This window comes from Pteropus alecto, unplaced genomic scaffold (assembly GCF_000325575.1).
Source record: "Pteropus alecto unplaced genomic scaffold, ASM32557v1 scaffold195, whole genome shotgun sequence".
NCBI classification, from domain to species: Eukaryota; Metazoa; Chordata; class Mammalia; order Chiroptera; family Pteropodidae; genus Pteropus; species Pteropus alecto.
Window position 1 is genome coordinate 10,497,807 of NW_006438073.1, and position 17,908 is coordinate 10,515,714.

Genomic DNA, 17,908 nt, shown 5'->3' on the forward strand with positions numbered 1-17,908 from the left:
AATGATACCTCCGAGTCAAACGATTTCCTGGCAGGCAGGCTTTGTTCCCATGCCAGTTAATGACAGTGCTAAACCCAGCTGTACATCTCATCCGGTCATTTGTAATTTTACCACCTTGGGCTTCCTACTACAATTCTTATGTTACTAAATTTTTTTATGGTCCCCAACGTAGGCCAGAAACAATATACATTAGGAAAATTTCATGAAAATAATAGAAACTTGGAGGCTAAGTATTTCAAATTAAATTGCCTAATATTTCCACCGAATTTCTAAAGACTGCCAAACGCAGAGAGAAAAACCTGGGAGACACACTATTGGCTGCAAGGGTAAGAGTAACTTATAACGGAAATGAAGCAACTTGCAGATTTTAAGCACGTAGTTAACTTCAAAAAAAAAAATCTTTTATTGGCATAAAAATGAGAATGTCGTATATAAACTGGCACCAAATAATTCACTTGGATGCATGTTACAATATTGGGGTCAAAACACTATTTTATCCCTCTTTGCTGTTTTTTCCCCTTCTGCCCATTTTCCTGGGTGTTGGGGGGGCTCGCTGACAACAGTCACAAATCCAGCGACCTAGGAGAAAAATTGTTAGTTAATACAGAATGAAATTTAACTTACGACTGAATTTTAAACCCATTTAACTCTCCTTCCTTAGCTATCATTAACGATAGTCTTCTCTGGATTTGTGGGGTAAGGGCACAAATGTGTTCCTTAATTTAAGGAGAAAAATCTAAATTTAAGGTGATCAGTGTTACCAATGCCATGTGAAATTCAGGCAAGGGCGGCCATTGAAGGAACAATATTATATGGACCTTTAAAAATTATAACCTTTCTGAAATTTAAACACTGCCATTCTTAAAAAGTTCAATAATACAAATCCTAATGTAAAACTGGCTATTGAGTTTGGCTTATTTTCAGCCCATTTCTCTGCTGCTCAGTGGCAGCTGTATGTCTTAACAGCATTCTCAAGTCCTGGTGTACTGTGCTGACGCAGCACTTTAAAACTTACCAAGTACCTGACGGCACAGTGATAAACAACTAACTACACACTTGATCTGAATTACTACAGCAGAACTTTAAATCAATGAAATTGCTTGCTTCTGATTCCCAGGAAACTTAGTTCTAGGCATATATTTTATATAAAGTATTATACAGTGTTAACTATGCAAGTAAGTTCTAAAATTACACAATTTTCTGTGTAATGTTTGAGTCCATTTACTGTGATTTATTCAATTTATGTTCATTCTAAAGTTACCTGGAATTGTTATGCTGCCTCAATTTATAGAAATCTGGTTTAATATGTACAAAGACAAAGCGCTCACTTTGTTAAAGTTTTAAACAGAGGACCTACAAAAATAAAACCAAGGCTTTGAAACAAATCGATGCTGTTGCGTTAGTCATTTCAGTAGAAAGACAGTGGCTGTGATTAGTCTAGGTACTCTAACGTCTCAGTCCTTTAGTTGGGTGAGCTAGGGATAAAAAGCAGATGAATGTGATCTGGGTAATCACAGTTCAGTCACTTGTGAACAGAACGGTCTAGAGGCACTTCATGTCATTATGATGTTAATGGAGCCTTTTAAAAATGTTGAGAGAGTCCCTTCACTCAGATAATGTTCCTTAGTTCTGTAATCTTTACCTGATGGAATAGCACCGAGGCCCACACAGAAAGTATGGTAACCTCTGTCACACACATCACAGAACATCATTTCCTCTTCATGGTGGGGTTGTCCACATATAATGCAAGTTTTACACTCCATACATTGCCATGGGTAGGTCTTAATCATAGAAACAAGCTCCATGGTCATATCCAGGCAAGAAGGATGGCCTAAACCAAAACCAACATTAGTAGTATTTCATACAAGAATTTTAAACTTACTGTGGCATAACAAAATGCTAGTTTGTTTTGTGATTCTCAAGAATGGCTACGACGTTTAATTGCCAAAGAAATGAAAACATAAGAAAACGCATGGACTTAATCTACACCTTACAAATTACCCTATAATATTCTTAACTCCTTCGTTCGAGTCTAGCTAACAACTCAAAATCCTAGTTTTTGAAGCAACAAACAGGGTGGTTAAAATGTTAAGACACGTGGATACTTACCACTGCTATCACACTGGGAGCAGTGTATAAGTGATTCAGCCTTCCCTTTCTTGTTGGACTCCTTACCCTTCAGACAAATCCCACATAGAGCATTTGGAATGACCTTTGGCTGGAAGGGTAGAAGAGGGCTATAAATTCATGCCAGAACTTACTGTGGGTTCAAAGGAATTGTTACTGTATCGCCTCATCTTTACTTTTGGTAACTTGCTAAGGAGGACCTTTTTGAAAGACATAACTTGACATGAGTCTGCTTTCAACATAGAATGGCCTACTGACTAAAGCCTTACAATTCATTTTAAAATTCTGTCGATGGCATGATCTCATGCTAGGATTCAGTGTAGCATTCTACACTCCCTACATGCACAATAAGATCTGCATGATGACTAGAAGGGAAGACTAAATACAATGTCAAATTGCACTATTAATTGGAAGACAAATGACCATTATTAGTAAGTTAGACTTATTATAGAAGACTCAGTTTCAAGTGCTTATATACTGATTTTGTTTAAACACTGATATTTTCCAAAACTATAAAACCAGATCTATAAAATCTAAGTTACAAAATCAATGTTTTAACATTTTTAATTGAAAGGTGGCTCATGCAGACATTGTTATGTACATAGATGTTTGTGGAAAACCAAGTTGGGTGGTTATTCCTTTTGCACAGCTATTAATACAAAACATAAGTTTCCAGATGAGAAAAAAAATCATCAAAAAATACATACACCCTCTTACATTTTGATTACCATTCATTTTCCATATTAAAAACCATGTTCAAGCCAATGAAGGTATTTGGGCTTAAAAAAAAACACTTGGTAACATAGAAAAGAAAAGAGAAGAAAAGGTTCACTGCACCTAAAATTACCAGGGGAAGGAAAACATCTGAACATCACAGCCTCGACCATAACAAAATGATGTCCGTTCACGCTCCATGAACACGCAAGTATCAGCGGTAGAAGAGCAAGCGTGGGCCCGTGACGACGTGGGGGCTGGGGTGTGCGTATACACACTGGGAGAGAAACCACTTTAACTAGAATTATTATATTTGTTTCACTCCGACCTAGCCAAATGCACCTTCTAGCTCCCTTTCCTAAGTTACTGAACCAGAGGGCCTAAATGAAACTGCAGCTTTGTGCTTAGCATTCCAGCTTTGAAATGTCTCACTGCCACCTTCGAAACCTGTCACGCCTAAACGATTTGTTCTTAATTCTTTTAGCTTTTTATTTTTGTAATTATCTTTCTTTGCAAAAGATGACAGAGGCATTCAAAAATAATTTTTGGCTTATTTATTTAAAAAGTCAACCTTATACATAAATATAATAAAAACAATAACTCTAAACAATCACAAATATCTCTACAAAATAATAAATATCATGGAAGTTAAAACATACATATAAAACTTTACCGTTAACTATTCTACATCTCCTGCATGTGTAGCTTTATACCCTGCTCCCCAACAAAAGGCTAGTGTCACATGCTCAAACCGTTTAAGTCCTGCAGTGTAGTTACCCTCTGTTGTTGCTGCTACATTCTAAGCATAAGGTTCTCATTGTCTTTTCCTATACTCAATACAAAATAGCTAGGAAGTGCACTTCTATGATCCAAATTCTAGTTCAGTCATGATCAAATCTATAACTGCCATAATATACAGCAGAAAGCTATCCCTCAATTCACCAAAATAAGAAATATCTTTTGGTTACGTTTACATTACCTGAACTGAATGTAAAAGATACTTATTTAATACTTGTAGTTTATGTTAGATACGGGCATACTAAGCACTCTAATATCTTTCACTAAAGTCAAGAAAGTAACCACACAATGTTAAATTCTTAAAAGAGCTCCTCTCAGGAGATAGGAGATCCTTTACAAAAGTCAAAAGGAATAAAACACAAGGCTAGTCATTCACATTCTAGAGCAATTCATTCAAGTTCTACAATCATTAAAATATACATTAAACACCTATGATAAAAGGGACACCAAGAAAATTCTAGGTTTACTTCTAAGCTTAAAATCATGTTTTGTTAAACCACTTAAAATTTTTCTTACCCAATAGTCTTCATCTTGATGAAAAGAGGGAGTAGAGGGAGCGCCGGGGGGGGAGAGGGAGAGGCACGAGGAGGAGGGGCAGGGGGAGAGGGAGGAGTGGGGGGAGAGACAGAGAAAGAGAGAGAAACCCAGCAAGCGAGCAAGCGCTTTTTAGCGTTTTCTATGGTAGTGCCACGGCTCAGTATAAAAACTACTTTGTTCATTCAAGTACTCTCAGCTCTCTAAGAGGTCACACTGTTCACATCCAGGACCTCGCACAGCAGATACGGACCGCTGGCTGGGAAACTGGGAAACCAGTCTCTCAGTGTGCTGTGGAGTCGATGGAGGAAGGGGGCAGCGTGCAGAACTCCCGTGAAGCTTCGTGGAACAGGACCCTATGTGTGCCTGACAAGAGACGGTCAAGTCTACCTCTATTATCATTATCAAAGTTTCACTACTGACGAGAAAATTAAAATACTCATCCTAACAGTTCTCAGCTTCTCAAATAAAAGGCTCACAATACACTTATTTTCCTGCTTAAAAAATAACCAAAGATAAGTGAGACTTTCATGGTAGCACTAATATAGTATAGATTTTAATTATCTACTAGTAATGTAAGCCTGAATCATAACTTATATGCTTTAATTTCAGGTTAATGTAACCTAAACAATACTGTCCTACAAATTAAGGGCAAGCACTAATTTCATTAAGCAAGACATCAGATACATTATCATTTTTCTTAACTCCATTATTTTCAAACATTTACATATATGACCTTCAGCTTGAAGTATCCTTATTTAGGCACGTCTTGGCTTATTAATACTTTTCATAGAGAGGTTAACTTTTAATAAACACGTTCATATTAATGTAGTAAGTCTAAATACTGGCTGTTCCAAACTTTGAAATACCTGAAACGTTTTTAGTACCTGAAGCACTAAACATTATTAGTGCAGATTACAAAACGTGTACTGTGCACATCAGACTCCCTCGAGTACTACCAAGTCAGGTTAATCCGCACGATTTCTTCTATATTAAACCAATGAGAGTTTTGAGTAGTTCATTTCCAGCCGCTATGAAAACATCGATTTCAGCTCTGTCTTCTTCAGCCATGATTAACGCAGTCGCACTGTCTGGAAGGTCTACTGATGCCCACGGCACGGGGGCTGCCACGCCACCCGACCCTCCCGTCACACCGGCCGACCTTCCAAAATTTAATCTTTGGAGTTCGTTTGCTTTTACTTATTATGCATTAATTTAAATATTTAGTTTTTAAAAATTAGATAAACTATAAACGTGAAAACAAGTAAAAAATCACATGCTGCGGCCTACTGAAGCCACCCTTGCGAGCCAACCAACACTTGCTGAATGAAGCTCAGGAATTTTTTGCCCTAGGCTAAAAAAACATGAATTTTTAAGTTAGTTACGGAAAGGTATATTCTAAATAAATATAGACTATACTAATTTAAGTCGCTTTTTTCCTTCAAGAAAAGCTAAACGAGCGGTCAGAGGGCCTGGCTGGGCGGTGGCCCTGTGGCTGACCGCAGTCGGGGTCCTGACACACAGCGAGCCGTTCACAGTTCCACTCGGCAAAACTCTCACTCCTAAATGTGCCTTCAAAACACCTGCGTAACCACAACAGAAAGTACGTTCTGATACATTCTAGACCCAAAGAACTGGACACTTCTATGACCATCCAAAACACAAAACTGTGAGCAGCTAATTCCACTCCTTTTATGATATTCCTAGTGCCCACCTTCGACTCGCCTAACCCTCAGAAGGGGAAGGGCAGACATCAGGAGGAAAGAACAGTAACGATGTTGCAGACAGCGGACGACCTTACAGAGAAAACCCGGATTAAAAAATCAACGAGTGTATCTGAGCCAAACTACCTCACGGGATAATGTTTAAATCCTGCCATAAAATTATATCAGCTATTTGCCAAGGTTAGGCTAAAAATCACCACACTGTAAATAAGAGGTTTTACTATTTTCTATCACAGAGTTAGCTGAGTTTGGCAAATGGATCAAATAATCCTTAGATTAAACCCAGATCTTTCTTAATGAAAGGCACTACAAAAATACAACCTAACCTACAGCATATCCGGCCATGCTTTACAGCTCAGCATGTTTAGCTCTACTAAACACCATGATACTTAAAACATCAGCTAGGGTTACTCCGACGCGACTTCGAAGAAACAAGGTATAAAGTTCTGCCTATAATATGATTTTTTAAAAAACTCATACTTGCCTGGTTATTATTTAAAAGAAAAAAAAAAAAGCAGCTCTCATAAATTGTACATATACAGAAAACAGAAGCTAAACCATAGCCAAAAGTGATAGAAAAGCCACCAGGAAAATGAAGCAAAACAGAAGGAAGCTGACAGAGGGCGCACACCACAGGAGAACAGCTAACGAGGTGCAGCGGCAGGAGCTCCACAACTTTGAAATTCAAAGTTAAAATATCTCAGGGAGAGAGGCTGGTCAGGAAGGAAGCTGAGTCAGGGGCTTTTTTCTTCTACCTTGTACCCAGGAACTGACTTGGACAGTACAGAGCGTTTGGGAGCATCTTTCCGTGGAGTCGCAGCTTTGTCCCTGGATCTCTGTCTTCCCTGTAAGGACTCATCCTGGCTGTCGGGAAGGCCTTCCCCCTCAGACACGTTGCCAGAGGAGCTGTCCTGGAGGTCAACACACAAACAGAGCCCTTGGAATTCACACGGATTTGAGTCTGAATTTTGAAAACTACAGAAAATATTCGAAAGCAGCTTTAAAGTTCCAATTTAAAAGTAAAAAGATAACGCTAAATGTAAGAAAACTTTTCCAGTGGAGACTAAAATGAGTCACGTTAGTCATTTACCTGTCCTGTAAGTACATCATGGCAGTTGGTCTTCCGACTTACATCAACAGAGACAGAATTATCTACTTCGGCTATTGTCACACACTACAGCTTCGGCGTTCTGCCATGTCACAAGGGGGCATAGTTGTGTCATACACAAATATTGTTTAAAAATAAATGTTTAAGCGTGGGTATTTTTATTGAGTAATACAAGTCATTAAAGAAGTTCTTCAAGCACACGCTCATGTTTCCAAAATGTTCAACTATGTAGGGGCCAATATCATCTGGTATTTACAACAGTACTGGATATATTTTAGATGTTCAAAGCTTAGGAGTTCAATATCTGATCACTTAATTCATTTTTTAATTCAAAAATTTCTAATGATACGCTCATATAAATTATGCAAATCCTAAATGAAAAAATTAAGTTAGACATACCCACCCTGATAACCATTCTGAGAAAACTACTAGCAACATGAATGTAACTCCTTTTTCCCTAGGTGAATGTGGGTATACAGACAGATACCGAGATTCACACATTCACACTCACACCCTACATACACATGTGCCCTCTTTTTTTAAAATACAAAACTAGATTATATTGTTTGTGTGTGAACGTGTTTTAGTAGTATTGTAAGTATTATGTGCACCTTATCACATCATTAAATATTCTTTGAGCTGCGTATCTACCACATAAGTATAATATATCACCCACTGTGGACGTTACATTTCTAATTTTCACAATAAAAAATACTATTGACACTCTAGTGAACATTTTCTTCTAATTAAATTTTGTCAGCATCTGATTAGGTCCTTTGGATAACTTCTATCGGTGTCTTTGCTAAATCAAATTCTGTGAAAGTCCTAAATCTTGGTTTATACCGTCGAAATACTTCCCTGCAATGCTGGATTACGGCACACGACTGTCAGCTTCGTGACGGCCTCCTCACGCCATAGCTCCCCTTTTGCCAACAGGACAGGTAGCTGAACAGCTTCTTATCTGATGCGACATGTATCTCTAAGTTATATTTTAGTGGCCACTGGTGACATGGAAATGTACTGCCCACTTAACAGGAGCAGCTTGTCAGGTTAGGTTGGCTACAGTGAAAAGTCCTACAGTCAGTGGCTTCGTACGCTGTGCTAGGCAACATCAAAACCTGGACCACCCTGCTTTTTGTTCTTTTCATTCCACAGAGCACCCCGAATTCCCCACTGTCTTCCAACTGCATTTTGCTACCAAAAAAGTCATACAGGAAAACCTAGCAGCGCAACATGTCATTAGTAACCTTAACGTTTTCTATGAAAAGCCTAAAATAATTATGCATATTAATGTGCTCCCGCAACCAAGATAGTTAAATATAATATCGTAAACTAACGTCTGGTACCCTGGCCTAAATAAGCAGCTTGTGATAATCAAAAAGAACAGCTTCAACTATAAAACTTACCAAAGGCCGTGCACAGCTTGTCTATATCAATGCGCACAATAAATAACTTCTCTTGATGGAAGTTTTCTGGAAATTATATGCAACTGAACTTTTTCAAAAAGAGGATGGTAATGCAACTTCAATTTAACACTCCAGGAAAGGAATCAGCACAAGTGCAAAAGAGGCGGCACCTCCCCCCGAAGCCAGATGCTCTCACCGAGGTGCCTTCAGCTCGCCTCCTCTCACCGCCTCGACCTTCCTCAGCCTCATCCGAGTCACCGTCACTATCCAGGGCAGGGAGCTCGGGATCCAGGGGAGGCTCGTACAGTGCCGTGTTTAATGGCAAATACCGCAGTTCGTCCGGTGAATACCTGGTGTTCAGAGGCATGGTTTTCAGTTTTCCTTTTTATTAACATGAGCAGACTAATCTTTGAACTACAAAGATAGTCTTAATTTTCTCAATTAACCCCAAATACTTTTGAGAAATGATTAGACGTAACAATTTTTCTTTTGGGGATCAAGTGGGGACAAGTAATAAATAAAAAACCTAAACATTTTTTCACCAGACCAAGTATAAAATATGCACTTGATTCGTATTATCGAAAGATACCGTCTCCTTTTTACCCTCAACCCGAAAAAACAAGTGGCAGCAGATATGGGCAAAACTGTGACAATACAGAATCCAACACAAAATCCAAGCTGGCTGATCACCCCCACCTCCCCACTTTCCTAAGTCGCCACTGCCGTGGGTCGTCCCTGCCTCCTCTGTAAATGGTACGATAATGAGTCAAACTCCCAGGTGGACACGAGAAGTAAACTACCGCACGCCAGTCACAGCAGTCCATTGTATTTAAGAAACAAAATTTTCAGTAACAAATTATTTTAAACCAATTTGTGAAGCATGTACTCTAACAACTTTAATCTTCTGTTTTATCTGAAACTAGAAACTCGCACCCCTTTGCCCTGAGTCAGAAGCTGACGCTTCTGGTGCCGTCCCCGCCAGCAGGAGCGCCCTGTCCTGCTCCACGCCCAGCAGCAGGCTCCGTGACCTTCGCTCAGGGACAGGACTGCACCAGCATCTCCCTCAACTGAGACATCACACCAAAAAGCACAGGGCGTGGTCCACTGGCCCATCGCTTCTAACAAGGTGCTGACCACAAAACAGAAAAGTTAAAATTCGGTGACCTATGATTTAAATTTGACTTTCGTACAGTATCAGCCTCTAGTCTACTTTAAATACTATTCTCAAAAGAATTTTTCTTTCCTCAAGAACACAGCTGAGACTTTGAAACAAAATAACCCTTTAGTGCTGTTTTCAGTCCCTTCCAGGTTGGGAATAACAGATAAGCACATTCTTGCCGCGCACAGTGGCGGCAGCCACCAGGGCAGTGATGTGGCTGCAGCAACCAGGTGGCCACACTGGCCCTGGCAGCCACTCTGCTCCTTCCTTCATATCCCATGCTGGCTAAGTTGGTGCTTCTCAAACTTTATTTGCACACGAATCATGTCAGCATCCATGAAAATACAGACTCCCAAGTCCGTGGGTCTAGGCTTGTGTCTGAGTGTGCATTTCCAGTAAGCCTCCAAGTGACACGAGTGCCGCTGGGACATGGACCACACGCTGAGGATCAAGAGGTGCCAGAGAACCTCTAGCACCTGTCTGCAGAAATACGAAAGGGTGCGCAGGGAGCTGGGCGGTCCAGGCTCCATCTGCAGATGTTCAAACTCTGGGGAAGGGTGTGCTTCCCACAGAACCACAGAGATGAAAAATACTGACACAAACCTTAGACATTTATGGTAAATCTCACGGAGCTCAAAACCTGCAAGAGGCAACCACATGAGGCTCTTAAGTCCCTCGCCAACAGCCGGTACTAGTGGTAAATGCGATCACCGAATACCTTTTGTAATATTCCTGGAACTGTCCGGGGATGAGGGCCACCGGGTAGGAACTGACCTTGGTCCGCTCTGTCGGTAACACTCTGTACTTCCCTTGAGGGACCTGGATAACCTGGGTGACCATGAAGAGAAACACAAAACTAGTTCCATGGTAGGAATTAAGGCTTTAGGAAAAGAATCCCTCTGCATTCCTCCCCCGAAAAGGTCGACTAGAAGAGGCATTAGGAGCAACCACCCAAGGCGGCAGCTGCTGTTCCTCGTTCTACTGGGGACTTTTGTGCAGCTCTTCCCCACGGTCACTGCTAAGGAAAGACTCTCATCCCTTAACAGCAATGTGACCTGGGCAACTTACAAAACCTCTGTGGCTCCACTTCCTCATCTGTGAAATGGAAACACTAGATTCAACCTCGCATGGTGACTGTGAGAATTCAGTGAACATGGAAATCTACGACAGCTCTTGGGGCACACAGCAAGGACAACCTAGAGGTACTGATCTCATTCAGTAGAACGTATACCACAAAGCAAAAGACACACACGCACGTGAATTGAGTATTATAAGGCCATCGTTAAAAACGTATCTTAAGTTCTGGGGAAGAAAAAGACATGTCGCTGGCAAAATAAAATAAAGGTGGTATGCAGCAGCACTCTGCAATAACAAGCAAAAATAAGCAAGGTTCGGGGACTAAGCGTAAGTGTTCCTACGTGTGTCTGTAGGTCAAAATAAGCTCTTCTTTCTTCCATGCGTTCCCGGTTTAAGTTGCTGTTAAATTCAGCTGCTTTTTTGGCAGCTTTCTTAATATACTCAGGCACTTTGCTGGCTTCAACTTTTTGCGTATTCTGTTGTTGCATTTGCTGAAAAAAATATTACAGTTCAAAATTACATAACTTTACAAAATGTCATTCTCCCCAAACCAAATAAAAATGCTAGTCACCTCAATACTTACAGAATACTCTTTATAATGATCTGTAATTCGTTGACGTTCTTTTTCTTGTAGAATTACAGAATATTCAGCATGTTTGGCTGGATATTCTTTAATCATTAAATCAATTACTTCATCACTGCGCAATGCTGTTAAACCTATTTTAGACCAAAAAAAAAAAAAAAAAGGTAAAGAAAATCAATTAGGCCTAAGTGAAAAAACCTACATCTCGAAATTTGTTTTTCCTTCCGACTACTCTACATTTAAAAGATTTTCCAACAGTCAAAGTATTGTAATACATTTGAAAATAAAAAAAAACTCAATATAATCAATTAAAAAGAAATAGATTACCAAAGTTGCAAAGGCAAAAAAAATCAATTTCTCGACCAAATGTTTCTTTTTTAAAAATTGAATGTACTATAAATACATGTTCCTTTACAGAAAAAAATGCTAAATAATATATACTAACTAATGGCAATAACATAGGATAATAGCTTTTCAATATATTACAGTACTTAGTCTTCAAATTTGATAAACCACAGTCAATTTAAATTTCACCAAAAGCATCAGTGCATATAAGTCATTCAGGCAATTTTCAAATCTCATAGTATCAGATTACAACAACTGCCGAGATGAATTCCTATGCTTTTGTATTAAAAAACAGCCATGTTGCTTCGAAATGTTTATGTAACAAAAATTACAAATAAAGCACGAAGATAATTACACAGAACTGAAAATGGAGCAAAATTTGCCTTTCAAAAGGTAAGGACTGTCAACTGATGGTCATTGGTGCTATTTCAACGCCAACCGAAATCCCCAATTTGGGGTGTGGTAAAGAGAAACTTTACTCAGTACAAACAGCTCAACTGTGATACCACAGCTGTGAGCAGCACGACTGTGGAACAGCTCAACTGAGCTGTCTTACAACGCAATTACCAAGCAGCATGGCAGCAAGATGGCCCTGAGGCCAGGCGCCTCTCTGGCTAGACAGCTCTGCTCCACGCTGCACAGGAATGCTCCTCATCCTGGTCCCGAGAGACATCTGTGTTTCAGCTCCGGCTGGAGAAACACAGTCTGCACCGTTTGGTGGAAAGAGAAAGTCTCTGAGCCTGAGGGGAACTGACTTACATAAATAGAAGTCCCCACCCCTGGGCCCTGAATGGTCTGTCTTCATGCAAATGAAGACTCCAAATCCTTGCAGTTTGATTGGCCCAAAAGGCACTGTCCTGATTGGTCAAATGGGGTCATTCTGATTGGTCAGTGAAGATGCTAAGGAGAATATAGCTACACAGCTCCAACCATACAAGAAATCCTCAGTCCTCTTGGTTGAAATACTAATCCAAGAACTCCTTTGTAAGAGCTGGCTCAGCTAGCGGGAATACAGTGCAGACACGCAGTTCAGTGCAGGCTTCTCCCTAAAGTGAAGTTTGCTTGAGAGGCCCTGTGTAGAAACAGCTGCTAGGCTGTTTTTAAATGAGCCCAGTCAGCCACCAGGAGTCCCTCTTGGTAGGTATTTTCTTTCTCAGGGTCCATAGGACCAATACTTTTAAAAAGTACTGTACAAATTTTGCACACAAAACACACACACTTTGACATTTCTGTTCACGTTTTCTGAAGTTATTAGAAAATGGGGAAAATATATAATTCTCATTTGTATTTTAACAATAATCAAAAATAAAATAATTTAGCATTTAAATAATTCAATCTACTTTATTAGTTTTGTAAAACATTTTAGAAAAGGAGATAAATACTCATCCAGTATCACCTCATAAATGGTCAGCTTTCAAAATTCGAATTAAAAGCTTTCATTACCTAGAGTGCATTGAGTTTCTGTAATGACATTTAGCTCTCTCAGGTAGAGTTTCTCTTTATGAGACAAATCTCGTCGCTCTAAATCTCCAAAAAAAAAAAAGAACAAAGAACTATTAAAAATAGTCATTTGCATTTGTAACATTATGCATTTGTAAAACATTCAAAAGCTTTAAAAACTTTTTGAAATTATTAAAAAGTTAACATTTTCAAGGATTTTTAAAAGTTCATATTCCAAATATTATTAGGGGCTACATAAAAAATTTTACAAATTCAAGAAATAAGTTAAAAAAGTTAAAATAAAATTGAAAATAGAATAATCCAAAGCTAGAAGTAAACATAACTATGTTAAAATAGTTGAGTACAGTCTTCTCCAAATTCAGATACAGCGTATTTAGCTGCCTCCATTCCTAAGGTCAAAGAGCAATGTTAAAAATGCAAAACCTTGCGTCATGTAGCTACAAAACAATTTTTTTAATTGTCCCCAGGAAATGTATCTTCCTCATTTTGCTTTTAAATCATTTTATGAGGCAAAAGAACAATTAAGAGTAGAGAGAAATGTTGGATGATAGGAGTAAGTGAAAATCAGCCAGAAGAATGTAAAGTATATTATAAGTCATACTTAAAATTTATAGTTTGACAACCTATCAAAAAGAATTACTGTTGAAAGGTAGATTTAATCTGTTACACAAACTAAGACTTAATACCTGGATATTTCCGTTTAAAGGAGGTCACACCCAAATATTCACTGACTTGTTCTTGAAGCATATAGTATTCTCCAGTTTCATCAGGTGGCCATTTGTACTCTATCAAATTTTCTGCTGGATAGTAGCTAAAGCTAAGCACAGAGATATACGTTATGCCTTATATGTAGCTTTTACTAAACTTTAATCATTTTTATTTTTAAGAATATTTAAAGATTTGTTTTTGAGGCTATTTAGTTTTAAGGATTTTGAAAACTATTTTAAATTATTTAAATTCTCAGTCTTCTATGACTTTGCAATGCAAAAAAAGTTTCCATGACTTCATGTGCTATCGAAGGAAATTACGAAACAGGTAGAAGGAAAGGAAACATCTATCTGGAATGCCAAAACAAAAAAATACAATGAAAATAACATTTTCAATATATCATACAGAACCAAGACTCACGACTGTTAGGAACAAAGCATATTTTTAGCTTATGAGACCTTTTGGGCCAAAACGGTGATGACATCAGTTCTGAATTCTTTCTCTTGGGCTTAACACCCATAGCCACTATCTCATCCAGCCAAGGTTTAAAGTAATCAACTGCTGCTTCCCACCTGCTATTCAGTGACTTATGAAAAGCTGAGAAAGCAGAACTCTAAAAACCTATTTCTCAACAAAATAAACTATAAACATTACTTATTTGTTCTGATAGACTTCACAAACCCAGAAACAAAGAAATGGACATAGTTTGATGGTGCCAGTGTACTGCAGATCAACCCCAATCCTGAACAGGAAATACTATAGTTTTCTGGACCTGGGCCAACTCAATTTCTAAATTTCATCAATGGATACTAGAGGCAGGAATGTGACACTATTTCATGAACCTATCCAATTAAAAGTAATGAACAAAAAAGACCAGTTTTCTCAAAAATGGTGCTTAGAAATTGGATATTCAAATACAAAAGTATGAAAGTTCGACTCCTAACTCATATCACATACAAAATTTAATTCAAAAGTGGATCACTGACCTAAATATAAGAACTAAAACTAGAAAACTCTTAAAAGAAAACATAAATAAATCTTCTTGATCTCAGATTGAGCAATGGATTCTAGATGTGACATCTAAAACATGAGCAACAAAAAAATAGATAATAAGGAATTCAGCAAAATTAAAAAATTTGTGCTTCAAAGGACATTATCGACAGTTAAAAAAAAACCCACAAAATGGGAAAAAACATTCGCAAATCATATATCCGATAAGGCATTAATAATAATCCAGAATGTATAAAGAATTCCTACAACAAAAAATATCTGTCTACAGACAAAATGTGTCCGATCTCATATGATCTTGGAAGCTAAGCAGGGTCAGGCCTGTTTGGTAGTTGGATGGGAGACCACCTAGGAAGACTAGGTGCTGTAGGGGTTTAAAAAAAAAATTTTAAACCAATTTAAAAATGAGCAAAAAACTTGAATAGACATTTCTCCAAAGAAGATACACAAAATGGCCAATAAGCACATAAAAAGATGCTGAACATTGTTAGTTCTTAAGAGTTCAAATCAAAATCACAATGAGATACCACTTCAGAGCTTTTGGAATGGCTATTATCAAAAAAATAATAATAACAACAATTTAGTAAGGATGAGAAGAAACTGGAAACTTTGTGCATTGCTAGTGGGAATATGAAATGGCGCATCCACTGTGGAAAACAGAAAATTACCATATAACCTAGCTATTCCACTCCTAAGCATAACTCCAAAGGAATAGGAAACAGAGATTCTCAACAGATCTGGCTATACCAATGTTCACAGCAGCACGATTCACAGCAGCCAAAAGCTGGAACTCACCCTGTGGTGTCCATCAATTGATGAATGAATGAACAAAATGTGGTACATCCATACACAGAAGTATAATTCAGCATTAAAGAGGAAGAAAATTCTAATATATGCTACAACATGGATGAGCTTTGATGAAATTATGCTGAGATAAGCCAGACACAAAACAACAAATATTGTATGATTCTACTTATATGAGGTACCTAGAATAGGCAAATCCATAATGACAGAAAGCGTGATTGGTTGCCAGGGGCTGGGGAAAGGTGGAAATGGGAATGTTTAGTGCTTAATGCATATGGTTTGTTTTCAGTAGTGAAAAAGTTTTGGAAATGAATGATGGTAATGATTATACAATACTATAAATGTAATTAATGCCACTGAACTAACTATATACTTTAAAATAATTAAAAAGCTGAATTTTATGTGTATTTTACCAGAATTAAAAAAAAATTAATTGCAGTAAGAGCAAAAGCAACTTTGGTGACACACAGTAAAACATGACAAAAAATAACCTACAGTTTTTGGTAACTGCCTTTGTCAGGCTGGGGGGAGGGCTGGAGAGAGCTCGTGCAGAGAGAAACAAAGCACAAAAAGGGACTAGTAAGCAATTCAACGACAGTACCCGAGGTCTTGACTTGAAGTTTCACAACTTCTGGAGCTATCGCCTGAGCCCATGCGCCTCCTTTTCGACGGTTGGGTCCCATCATTTGAATTATCTTCATTATCGTCCTATACATTTCAAGGATTCAAAAAATAACGAGAAATAATAAGAAGTAAGGAAAGAATGCATCTTCCCAGACTCGCTGAAAGGTTCACTTATGGACTAAGGGCAACTAGTTATACATGTTAACTTTCCATTATAATTAAAAAGGGGCCAAGAATGTGGCATGGGAAACCCTGGAAAAAAACTAAAAACTGATCTTTAATACAATCAGAGTAAAAAAAACCTTTCCATTAACTTGGAAATCTGAATCTACTTTTGTTTTCTTACCAAAGTTAAAGTGTCTTCTAGTTTAAACGAACACATAAAATTGCTGCAACACTTTAAAACTGAAGCAAACTCTCCTACCTCAGCTAAGAACAAAATATGTGGATCGTTTAGTGTTTAATTCAACTTATGGCTGGTTTATAAGAATATACTAATAGGCTATTTTTAGTACTTATATCCCTGTGAAAAGACATACAAAGACTAAAAACAGGTTACCAATCTTGTTTATGTTGCAAAATTTAGGAAAAATATTCTCTAATAAGAGTCATCAATCTATTCAGCAACACTCTCCCTCCCCCCAAAGAAAAGAGGCTTTAAATTTTTTAAGTGACATCATCTATTATGTGACAATAACATCCAGGTTGTAAGTCGGACCATTACATTATATAAATGAATGAAGTATGAACTTCAGGAAATTAATTTATTCACATTAGCTAAGGTTTAATGAAAAGAGGCTTACTTTTTTTGTTTTTGTTTGTTTGTTTGTTTTAAATCAAAGTAATACATCTTTCTAAAACATTCAATTGGGTTAAATCCAGTCGTCCGCCTGCTACACGTTAAAAGGAAAGCGATCCCGCAGAATATGAGGAGGAAGGTGCGGCGGTCAGGCGTGCGGACGCCCGACTGCCTGCGACTCTCCCTGGGCACCGCCCTTCACCCTGTGCGCGCCGCTCCTTCCTTACCTTAACCCCGAGGGGACAGCGCCTGGCCGGCTGGACTAAGGCAAGGACTAACGGAGCTACTGCACGGGACGCACTTAAGGGCAAAGCCTAGCAAGTAATTAAGTGCCCGACAATAGTTAACATGATTATGACGATAAAGATGGCTCTGGCTGTGAGTTTACTCAGATTCTCTCCCAAACTGCAAACTATGCTGAATACTGTCCTTTTCCGTTTTTACAAAACCAGGATTCAATTAAAGACTTCTGTATATTCCTAAGACAAGCCGCCAGGTAGGATGTGGAGAACAGTCTAGATCTATTCTCCTCAAGTTGGCGACAGCAGGCATCCCAGCCGGAACCCGTCCCCTTCGACTCTCCAGGCCTAACTCCTGTCCGCGTTCAGGTGTCACTTTTTGCTATGCGACTTGCTTCGAGCGCTCGAAGGATGTTTGTGTCGACTTGCTGGAGCGGACTTCCGCTGGCTGAAACCCGGGGACACTGCGGCCACGTCGCAGGGCCGCTCGCCGTTCAGGCCGCCCGGGCCCTGCGCGCGCAGCGGGGGCCCCGCGGGGTCCGTCCCCGCCCCGTCCCCGTCCGGCTTGGGGCCGTCTCGGGTCGCCTTCGCGACCACCATCTAAGTTTTAAACGTCATCCCCGCATCCCAACCTCCCGTCTCGACCCGCTAAACTTGAAAAACAACAGGTTTTAACAACGCGCGACGCTC

At 39.0% G+C, this 17,908-nt stretch overlaps 1 protein-coding gene across 5 annotated transcripts; it reads right to left on the reverse strand.

Moving 5' to 3' along the window:
- Window positions 1-379: 379 nt before the first annotated feature.
- Window positions 380-17,704, reverse strand: PHF10 (PHD finger protein 10). Of its 5 annotated transcripts, none has more exons than XM_015591885.2 (12): window positions 16,158-17,686; window positions 13,723-13,853; window positions 13,019-13,096; window positions 12,143-12,280; window positions 11,231-11,364; window positions 10,989-11,138; window positions 10,289-10,398; window positions 8,608-8,761; window positions 6,653-6,808; window positions 2,110-2,218; window positions 1,643-1,831; window positions 380-579 (listed from the first exon to the last, which is right to left on the reverse strand). In XM_015591885.2, exons 1-12 carry the CDS (start codon window positions 16,208-16,210, stop codon window positions 494-496), a joined length of 1,488 nt encoding a protein of 495 aa, XP_015447371.1. In that variant the 5' UTR covers window positions 16,211-17,686; the 3' UTR covers window positions 380-493. The 5 variants fall into 5 exon arrangements, with proteins under 5 accessions (XP_015447371.1, XP_006915109.1, XP_006915110.1 ...); XM_006915047.3 differs by having other exon boundaries at window positions 13,019-13,102; window positions 16,158-17,682; XM_006915048.3 differs by lacking the exon at window positions 12,143-12,280 and having other exon boundaries at window positions 16,158-17,672.
- Between the last annotated feature and the right edge of the window lie 204 nt (window positions 17,705-17,908).

Bases quoted from the DNA above. Each gene is read 5' to 3' on its own strand.
- PHF10 (XM_006915047.3), bottom strand. From the start codon at position 16,210: ATGGGCTCAGGCGATAGCTCCAGAAGTTGTGAAACTTCAAGTCAAGAC. The intron at 13,103-13,722 runs GTATTAAGTCTT...TTTTTTTTGGAG, and splicing joins CTTTAAACGGAAATATCCAG to ATTTAGAGCGACGAGATTTG. The intron at 8,762-10,288 runs GTATTCGGTGAT...TCTGAACACCAG, and splicing joins TTCCAGGAATATTACAAAAG to GTATTCACCGGACGAACTGC.